The sequence below is a fragment of the Pogoniulus pusillus genome, chromosome 22, assembly GCF_015220805.1.
Source record: "Pogoniulus pusillus isolate bPogPus1 chromosome 22, bPogPus1.pri, whole genome shotgun sequence".
NCBI lineage: Eukaryota > Metazoa > Chordata > Aves > Piciformes > Lybiidae > Pogoniulus > Pogoniulus pusillus.
The window spans coordinates 19,581,115-19,591,212 of NC_087285.1; the positions used below are offsets into that span (position 1 = coordinate 19,581,115).

The following is a 10,098-nucleotide window of genomic DNA, read 5'->3' on the forward strand; positions in this document are numbered from 1 at the left end:
TCCCTCTCTTTTCTTTCTTTCTCTCTCCCTCCCTTTTTAATTTTTTTTTTCTCCCTGTGCCTTTTTGTTTTGTTTCCTTCTACTTTCCCCGGCGGTGGTTCCGCACCTGCAGTGTGCTGCCAGGGGAGGCCGCGGCGGTCGCGGGTGGCGCAGCGGCAGCGGCAGCCTTGCCCCGCGGGCGCAGGCGGCGCCGGGGCCGGAGCGCGGCGGGGAGCGGGCAGGCGGGCGGGCGGCGCGGGTTGCCATGGCGGCGGCGGCAGCGGCGGGCGGAGGTTTGGCGCCGCCGTTCTGGGTGCTGCGCTGCTGCTCCTGCCGCCGCTTCCAAGTGCAGCAGGTGAGTGCGGGCCGGGCCGGGCCGAGGGCGGGCTGCGGGACGCGGCTGACCCTCTCTGTGCCCTGCTAGGCCAAGCGGAGCGGGAAGTGGAGCTGCTGCGTCTGCGGCCAGCGGCAGGCAGTGCAGAAGGTGAGGGGCCGGGCGTGGGGGGGCAGGCCTGCGCCGTGGCCTGGGGTGATAGTGACCCCTGTGGGGCGGCAGTGGGGAGCCCGCAGTGGCAGCTAAGCCAGGTCTGCGCGCTGCCAGCCGTGTGTGCTGACTGTAGTACGCACTTCGCTGTCACTGGGGCTAGAGCCTGGCCTCCTGCTGCCTCTGGCCGCTCCCCGAGCCCTGTCTCTATTGCTTTTGTGCAGATTTACGGCCAAGGGTCTGGTCGGGACTGCAGGCACCATGTCCAGAAGTTAAACTTGCTACAGGGCGAGGCTGAGGAGGCAGCCGGCTGGACGTCCTGGTAACGTGTTTCGTCTTTGCTCGTTTCTTCCTGTGCGCTACACTTGCAGTGCTCCTTCCCGCAGCAGGAGCTCGTTGCCTGATTTGAGTTCACAGGAGCTTTTTCTGGCCTCTTTCAAAACCACGACGTGTGCCAGATGTGTCCTCACCTCACAGGAACAAGCTGTGGTTGGGTTGTGTGCTGGTGTGTTTCTTTTGACGAGGAAGCTTGGTCAGTAGTGTGTGTTGTTCAGGCCTTTACCCATTTAAGCACCTGCAGTAGGTTTCGGGGCTTGTTTGGGGGTTTCAAAGTTGGTCTTATTTACTGTTTGTTTGATGAGCTGTCTGTGGAGACGTCAATCTTACAGACTGACAGGCAGTGCTGCCTCACAAAGCATCCTCCACGCTAAGCTGCTGCCGCTTAGCTGTTGGCATTCAGGGGATTCAAGCTGTGAATCCCATCACGGCTGCTGTTGATAAAAAGGCTTGTTTGGTGCAAAGATTTGTGTGTGATTCCTGCTGGGCTGGGGGGGGGAAAAAATCCGAGGAGCACTTTCCTGTTTGTTTAATTCCTGAATGCTTACAAATTGTCTGGTCTTGAACTGCTCCAGCTTCCTTTTTACTCAAGGTTAGGTTCAGAAATCAATCAAGGCTGGTTAGATAACACAGCTGTGTGTAGGCAGTGTTTCAGGGTTAAACTTCAGGAATAAAAGTCACTGTTTGTTCACTTTGTCAAAAAGTGTTGCTATTTCTGCCCTCAAAACATGATGAAATTCAAAACATTGTGAGGTATTTTCTCTTTTTCCTTGGTTGCCAGGGGTATAACCAGTGGGTTTAAGCTGTTGTCCCAAGGACATGTTGCTGTATCCCACATTATGACCAAAGAAAATTTATCATTTCATGATTAGCAGCTTTAGGTCAAACTTGCTTTTGTATTTCTGTAAGAGGAAGGAGAGCTACCCTTGAACTAGATTGCTTCAACACAAACCCTATGAGGAGAGGCTGAGGGAGCTGGGGTTGTTCAGCCTGGAGAAGAGGAGGCTCAGGGCAGACCTCATTGCTTTCTACAACTACCTGAAGGGAGGATGTAGCCAGGTGGGGTTGGCCTCTTCTGCCAAGCAATCAGCAACAGAACAAGGGGACACAGTCTCAAGTTGTGCTGGGGAAAGTATAGGCTGGATGTTAGGAGGAAGTTCTTCACAGAGAGAGTGATTGGCATTGGAATGGGCTGCCCAGGGAGGTGGTGGAGGCACTGTCCCTGGAGGTGTTCAAGAAAAGCCTGGATGAAGCACTTGGTGCCATGGTCTGGTTGACTGGCTAGGGTTGGGGGATAGGTTGGACTGAATGATCTTGGAGGTCTCTTCCAACCTGATTGATTCTATGATTCTATGAAGTATTTGGGCAGAAGATCTTGCAAATCCTCCATTTGACTTCTGCTTTTCTCTAGGTGCTTTTCTGTCTGACGTGCCACCTATCTGGTGTTCCCATCCATGCTTCCTATCCAATCTCTTGAGCTGCAACTTGGTGATTTGCAAATCATCAATCAAGAGACAGAAGTGCCTTCTAGAAACTCATTTATTTCTCTGTTTTAGGGGCAGAGAAGACTTTGTAAAGGACAGCAACAATACAGCACCCCAAAGTGAAGACAGTTTGGTACAGCAGGTAAGATACCTCCAAAGCTGAGGTAAATGCTGACCTAGGTGAATCAAAATCAAATCAGTGGTCCCTTTATTGTGGGTTCAGAAAACAGATAGTGCATATGGTCAGAGGGGTTCCAGCTGCTCTCTACAAGGAGCAGCTGAGGGAGCTGGGGTTGTTCAGCCTGGAGAAGAGAAGGCTCAAGGGAGACCTTATTGCTCTCTACAACTAACTGAAAGGAAGTTGTAGCCAGGTGAGGTTGGTCTCTTCTCCCAGACACTCAGTGACACAGCCTCAATCTGTGCCAGGGTAGGGTCAGACTGGACATTAGGAAGAAATCCTTCATGGAAAGAGTGATTGGCACTGGAATTGGCTGCCTGGAGAGGTGAAGTCACCATCCCTGGAGGTGTTTAAATGGAGGCTGGATGAGGCACTTAGTGCCATGGTTTAGTTAATTAGAAGGGTTAGCTGCTAGGCTGGACTGGATGATCCTGGAGGTCTCTTCCAACGTGGTTGATTCTGCAATTCCACCAGGATACTGACCCTGGCAGCACAATACTGGAATGTGACCTAAACCTACTTGTGATTCGAGGTGTTCAACAGACACACAGCAGTGCCAGAAATGAGCACCATCTGTTCTGCTGGCTTCAGGAATTCTCTAATTTTGTAGGAGGGAAGGGCAGAAGTCAGTCGCTGGAGTAAATATTTAGACAAGGACAGTGAAGATGAGGAGGAAGAAGAGGCAACGTCAGAAAGGCAGCAGTTCTGTTCCTGGAGGAAGAACACTGTGGAGGGGCAAAGGTACAAAATAACTTTTTGTAATTCCTGTCCTGAGTGGTGACATTTGGAGATGTGGGAGGCAGCTCACCTCTGAGAGCTGAACAAAGTACAGGGTGCAGTGCATGACTGAGCTGAGCAGAGATTTGGGGGATAAAAGTTCTTTTATGGGTAGAGCCATCCACTTTATAAACATTTCTGGTGATTTGTGAAAGAAGTTCACAGTGGAACTAATCTGTCCTCTTTGTAAATGGTTTTATTGGCCAGGAAACACCAGAAGGGTTTCCTCAGTGACGTTCAGGAGCATGCAGAAGAATATGAAGTTTTCCAGCTTGCCTCCCAATCCAAAAAGGTAAAATTTGCTGGGGTGCTTCAGTTGTAGAAGATGCTTCCTATCAGTAAAGGAAAAGTGTTCTTTGTGGATTTTTAGGAATATTCATCCACTCTTGAATAAGTGAAGAGGAGAGGAAAATTGTGCTAGGAGTTTCTCTGAAAGGTTTTATTCAAGCAAAGCCACTGCCAGCTTGTGCAGGCTGAGTGGCTCGTTTCCCTCCATCAGGAGAGCTGCAGTCTGAGCTGCTCTGCCTGTGCACTGTGCAGTACGTGGTCACTAAGGTTACTGTGAGTACCTGTTGGTCTGCATTGTCACAGTCCAGAGTTCACAGGTGTACCCAGTGCATCAGCTCTGCCCCAGAGGGCTGGTGAGAACCTCGGTACATTCCAAGGACTCAAGTGCTCTTTCTTTGCTTGCTTCTGTGCAGCTTGGCTGTGCTGGATTTGTGACCGAACTCTCTTCTTACAGCGCAGGAAGTGTTTGCTAGCAGTGCCTGATCGAGATGATGGAGATGCACTTTCTGAAGACAGAGCGGTTCCTGCTGTCTGTGAGTCTGTAGTGCCTAAGGAGACTACACCAACCCCAAGTGCTTGTACCAAGCCCTCCAAGTGGGACAAATTTCTGTCCTATTCTGACAGTTCTAGCGACCATGCTGCCAGAGCCACTCTGTCACCACAGGAGGGCAGTGAAAAGTTGGGGTTGCACAGCACCACTGCAGCAGATGTGGCCAGTAGGTGCGCAGAACAGCGTGGAAGAGCTCTAATTCCAGGTACTAGTTTTCAGTTTAAGGAGTGTGGTGTTAGCACTCAGCAACTTGCCTCGAACCTGCCTGGCACCAGTTGCTCAGTTGAGGAGGATGCATTGTGCAAGGAACCTCAAAGCCAATTGCTAAGGGCAGGACCTGGTGATGTAGAGAGCAGTGCTGAAAGGTGCACAAGCAGGCCAAAGCTCAGCAGTGTTTCTTGTAAACAGTTCTTCTGCATAGGTGATGAGTTTGATGATGATCTCTGAAAAGTTCTGGCCACCTCTAGCCTTGCTTTCTTGTTTGTAAAGTGTTTATTATGTTCTGAGGCACAATTTTGAACTGAAGGTGGCTCTAAGTCTCACAGGACTGCACTATTAAAGCTGTTTACTTCCTTTGTGGCTGTGTTTGGGGGAAGGGTATGAGGGTGGAAGAGACTGCAGTGGGCAAGTACTAGGGTTACATATTGTCTAGCAACCTCCTCAGATAGAAGTAGGTCAGCTTAGAGAGAGCTCCCAGGCTTGAAGGATTTCAGGCCAGTACAATTAAATACTGTGATTGAGTCCCAGTTAAAGTACAGCTCTTTTCCCTGTACTACCTCTTTGTTTAGATCTCCTATAGCAACAACCCTTTCTGCCAGAGCCAGCAAAACATTTGGTTTCTTTTCAAAAGCATAGCCCTAAGAGTGCATCAGGCTGTGTGAAAAGGCAGGGCTACAGCAGTGGGCTGCCTTCCTTGCAGAGGGAGCTGTTCAATCAAGGCTCGTGCTCTTAGCTAAGTTACAGTAAAGAAAGCAAGCCCTGGAAGACTTCAAGGGGAAGAAATGTTTATTATTACTCCATTCTACAAGCACTTAGGAACATGAGACAGAAACCCTTAGCAGGAAGATGAACAAAAGTGAGTAGTGCTGTATTGTCTGAGTTCAGCTGTAAGGAAAGTGCTCTTGTTACAAGAAGACTACAAGCGAGGTGGCTGCTTGGAATACTGGATGGCATCTAGCGCTGCCCCGATGTCGCAGTTCTTTGTCTGCAGCAGGCGAGTGAGCCAGCCACCCTCATCAGAGAAGCCCATGGAGAGCATCTGGGACAGGGATTCAATGAGGCGAGGGTCTGCTTCTGTTAAGAAAAAGGACAGTTTAGAAGTTAACTATTCCATGTAATTAACAAGCCAGTAAATGCTCTAGCATCACACAGTGGGTAGGTTGTCACCAATCCTAGGCAGTCTTGAGAGCATTTAATCAATTCTGCTAGAGAGATAGTTGGTTTGTCTCTTTCCCAGCTAAGAAAACTGTTGAGTCAGGCTCAGCTGGCCTTGCTGTAAGCCTCTGCTAGTGATGTCAGTTAAGTGGCCTTGTATAACTGTTAACTGCCATCCAGAAGGAAAATGCCATCTTCAAGCCCCAGGATTTGCTGGTCTGCACCTTGCATTAAAAGGCCATCCTGAAGAGTCTGTAGTAAGGCTGTGGTTTAGGATCCCACTTTGTCTATGTTGCTCAAATGGCACTGCTAAGGCTGCAGTCAGAAGTCTTATTGTTAAGACTCAGCTGGCCACATTTGAGAGAATGATCTCACTGTCTAGCAGGCAGAGAGAGCTGCTACACCTGCCAACAAAGCTGCAGACAAGTGTACTGTACCTTGGTTTCTACCATCTCTAAGAGCAGGTCTGCTGTGTCAGGCAAACTGACAGTTCCCAAGTGGAAATTACTCTCAGGTAAGGAACTTGCAGTCTCTCATACCTGGTGGGAGATGTGGGTAGAGTGCAGCTTCTCGCAGTCCTGTAGGTCCCGTCTGGGGAGAGTCCTGGGATACGTCCAGGGAGTTGGGACCTTCTGTGTCTGGCATTTGCAGAGACTGGAGTTCACCTGTGGAAGGATCCACTTCTTTGGAAGATAGGTGGGTCCAGTCCTCATCACCCCCTGATGAAGTGCTGGACTCACTGCGTTCCTGAAACAGAAAGGAAAATGGTCCAGGTGCTGAAGTGCTTTCCAGGTAGGATGCATGCTCTACCTTCTTGCTTCTTTCTGTACCTTGGTACCTTGCACCTATCCACCTTTAATAGTTATGCCATGTACAGCAAATGTGCTATCACTTCACCTGACATCTTGATATTCAATCAATGCATACCAAATTATTTTCTTCCATTTTCATAAAGCCTCATCAAGCATTATTAAATGAGTGTCAGCTTTTGTACCTGGGACTGGAAGCTGTCTTCTTCCATTTGTGTAGGCACAGAATCTATCACCATGTCTTGTATCTGCTCAGCAACACCAGTTACTTCTGTCACAGCATCTGCGCTATTCCAGTCTGGTTTGGTCTGGACATGCTGGTTAAGAGTACTACTGGTTGACTCAGCAGTGCTCTTCTCTTGATTGGGAGCAGCAGGAGTCACTTTGCTTCTCTGTCCTCCATGCTCCACATCAATATCAACTTCAATACCTAGAAGTGCATAAATACTGTTAAGGTTCCTGTACTGCTACAGTTTGGCATGTAACATGTAGGCAATAAAGTGCAGAGCATTCTTTATACAAAGAGTAGGTAAGCATCAAGCAGCCATCCTCTAGACAGACAAGACAGACATTTAGAAGGGCAGGGCAGAAGTTACTCATGTCCATATAAGCCAAGCAGAATCAGGAGTTGCCACTGACTTAGTATTACAGCAGTGACATGTTTGCTAATGTCCTTTCCTCACTTCTCCCAAAGGAGGACTCTGGACACGTGCTGAGTGGCTGTTCTAAGCCTAAGCATTATTAGTACCAGGAGTAAAATTAAGCCTTTGAGGCTTAGTAGCATGAGGCAGTTCCAGTACTGGTCACACCAGCTGGCTGTTACTCCCATTAAAAGGGCCTTTAAGCCAGTCTCAGGGATTGGGATAACAAACTAAGTTACTTACCCAGGGGGCTCAGAAAAGCTGCAACACTCTCCCCAACATTCTTTAAGAAGGTGACATTGGGGTCCTGAGGCTGGCTGTTAGTAGAAGCTTCTAGAAAAACAATTTATGTTAGCACACATGCCTAAAGAGAAAGAGCACCTACAGAGAGTATCCCCATGAGATCTCAGTGCTCTTTCCCTGTCTCTTCACACAACAAAGGCAGTAGAAACACAAAAACTAACTCTGAGCTACCTCTGGAACTGAAAACCAGCAGCATTAGCTTTGTTAAGGCTCATTAGCCATGCTGAAAGGCAGATCTGGAGTAGTGACATGCTTACTCTAACAGCTCAGCTTGGTTTGGTTCTGTGTACTGTCTGCACCCTGATTGATTGCACGGGCCCAAGCATGCCTTAGAGTAACCTCACTCTGTGCTGAAAGGTGATAATTATCCCAGGCAAATTACATTGGTTTCCATGTCTGTTCTTCTGCCCAGATTCTACTCTATACTACAGAACCCCAGCCAGTTTGAATCCACTGCCACCTTGTTTACCAGGGCATCTCTTCTTACCTTCCGCAGTGGGTGGGTCGGAGGGCGCAGCGCTGGCTTGGGCTTGTTCGGAGTTTTGGCAGGGAGCTGCAGGGCCAGGATATCCCCAGCAGTGCATCCACGGGAAGGGTGGGACACCGTGGCGCATTTTACGGAGCCAGCGTCCTCGGGGAAACCACTGCAAGAGTAATGCTCATGTGACTCTGTTCCACATCCAGGGCTTAATGACAGAGGCAATCCTCAAATTTACTTCCCCTCCATGGATCTTGCTCACCTGAAACGGATTTAGCAGCGGGCTTTGAAACATCACCATGTTGTGCTCCTTGTGGATGCCTTTCCCCTCACAGGAGCTGCACAGGTCGTAGTCTGGGCACACGGTGCACTTGAACCTGGCTCCTACCACAGGTCCTTCACAGCCATCACAGATCACATTGGGGTGCACCATGTCACGGGGAGGCTCCTGGCTGCACTGCGAGCGGTGCTCTCGCCGGCACTCCTTTTTCTCTATCAAGGGAAGGAAACAAGAACAAGGTTGCTATTTAAAGGCTGGAAATTCGGGCAGAGGAGAAGGAAGCACAAACAGCCCTTGTCAGAGCAGTATTGACTTACTAGGTCAGTTTATTTTTACACTGGCTGCCAAACAAGCTGGAGGCATGTAAGAGAACTTAAGTGGGTAAGGGGTTCAAAGATACTTGCTCCTCCAATTGGCATGCCTCATTCTTCACAGTCTCTTGGCATATTTATTCTAGATTAGTACTCAACTCTCCATTTGGCTTCTCATCCTACCTTCCTAAGCACTACAAGAACAAAATGTTTCTAGAGAGGGAGTTAAGAAATGCCAGGAGGCATAACAGATGAGTGGAAACAACAGCCACTGACCCTGTGACTCATGAGACGGACTGCAGATAAAGCTCTGCAGGTAGTTACAGGTACAGAAGTAACTAGAGAGCAACAATGCACCGAACAATAACATGGGTTTAAGGCTTCCTGATGCTGTGTTGTGAATACCAAAGACACCAGCACTCGGCCAGCGTTTCCGGGGTGCCAGCATGACAACAGTGGCTTGCACTGGGCCAGCGTAAATGACAGGGCTAGGAGGAGACTTGTGATCCATTTGTTCCATCTCATCAGGGAGGATTCAAGATCAGCTGTATTACCCTGCCCTTTATTTACCATCCCCCCAACGGCTGCAGGTTACACCAGGCCTATGAGGACAAGGACAAGGGCTGACTTCTCCCAGCTCCGGAGGGCTGCCAGCCGGCACACAGCGCGGAGCCAGGGGCCTGTGACCGCCCTCCAGGGCTGCACCGCGTTACCTTTGACGTAGACACGAAAGACGCCATCCTGCACGTATGGCAGCGCCATCTCCAGCTCCTCGTCCGTGGAAAACGCTATCAGATCTCCGTCTTCATCTAGGCAAGATGAAGCACAGAAATAGCTGCCTGGCCAGGTGTTGCGGGAGGCGTGCTGCAAGCAGGCTGGGGAGGGGGCAGCGGGGACAGCCCGGCCTTGAGCCCTTCCCACCCCCTGGGGCACCGATCTCGGAGCCTGACCCGGAGAGGGACGATGCGGCCCGCCCCGCTGAGAATGCCTCCTGGCCCCGCTCACCCTTGTAGTGCATGCGGAAGGCGGCCGGCGGCCCGGCCCGCAGCAGCCCCTGGAAGAGCTCGGCGACGCGGTCGTGGATGAGCTGGTAGCGGGCGGGCGGCGGCAGGGAGAAGCGGCGGATCTCGCGGGCCGCCTCCTCCTTGCCCAGCAGGTAGGCTTTCACCGTCAGCGCCGCCATGGCTGTGGCGCAGCACGAATTGCCGTCGGGGGCCGGGCGAGCAGGCGGAGAGACGGCGAGCAGCGAACCGCGGGAGGACAGCGGCCGGCGGCGGAGGCGCAGCTTTATAGCGGCGCCGGGCGGGGCCTCCGAGCGGCACGCCCCGGCTCGGGCCCCGTGCTCGCTGCGGCTCCAGGCCGCGGCCCCGCCCGCTGGCGACCCCGGGCCGACCCGGGGCGGGCAGGGGTCTCGTCTGTTGCCAGCGCCCCGGGCGTGTTGCGGCTTTCGTTTCCTCCAGGATACGCTTGTGTCCTGCAGCCGGGAAAACCCGCGAAGAGCTGCAAATGCCCTGCGGACGGGGCCTGTGCCCGGGTTGGCACCCGTAGGCTGTGGCCAGGGCTAGGCGCTGTGGAGGCCAAGGGCTGTTGCGATCCAAAAGCGCCAGCCGTGGCTGGGCGTAAGGCAGTGAGGGTAGCCTCGGTTACCTTCCGGGCACGCACCGGCCGTGGGGGTCTTTGTGGGGAACAAAAGCACGGCTGTGCCGTGCGCCGTGCGGCAGCCCCTGCCTGGACTGCTGCCATCGCCAGTGACAGAACGAGGGGACAGTGTCAAACTGCACCAGGGCAGGTTTAGGCTGGAGATTAGGAAGAAGGTTGGACTGGAT

The 10,098-nt window shown here is 51.6% G+C and overlaps 2 protein-coding genes across 3 annotated transcripts; one reads left to right on the forward strand and one right to left on the reverse strand.

Moving 5' to 3' along the window:
- Positions 1-220: 220 nt before the first annotated feature.
- MRNIP (MRN complex interacting protein) lies at positions 221-4,649 on the forward strand. 2 transcript variants are annotated; one of them, XM_064162094.1, is made up of 7 exons: positions 221-334; positions 404-463; positions 688-785; positions 2,356-2,425; positions 3,072-3,202; positions 3,446-3,530; positions 3,981-4,649. In XM_064162094.1, the coding sequence occupies exons 1-7, from the start codon at positions 245-247 to the stop codon at positions 4,521-4,523; spliced, it is 1,077 nt and encodes a 358-aa protein (XP_064018164.1). In that variant the 5' UTR covers positions 221-244; the 3' UTR covers positions 4,524-4,649. The 2 variants fall into 2 exon arrangements, with proteins under 2 accessions (XP_064018164.1, XP_064018166.1); XM_064162096.1 differs by lacking the exon at positions 404-463.
- Positions 4,650-5,063: 414 nt separating this feature from the next.
- SQSTM1 (sequestosome 1) lies at positions 5,064-9,534 on the reverse strand. The gene is made up of 8 exons (XM_064162093.1): positions 9,278-9,534; positions 8,986-9,081; positions 7,944-8,173; positions 7,691-7,847; positions 7,144-7,233; positions 6,445-6,689; positions 5,990-6,197; positions 5,064-5,369 (listed from the first exon to the last, which is right to left on the reverse strand). The coding sequence occupies exons 1-8, from the start codon at positions 9,453-9,455 to the stop codon at positions 5,212-5,214; spliced, it is 1,362 nt and encodes a 453-aa protein (XP_064018163.1). The 5' UTR covers positions 9,456-9,534; the 3' UTR covers positions 5,064-5,211.
- Between the last annotated feature and the right edge of the window lie 564 nt (positions 9,535-10,098).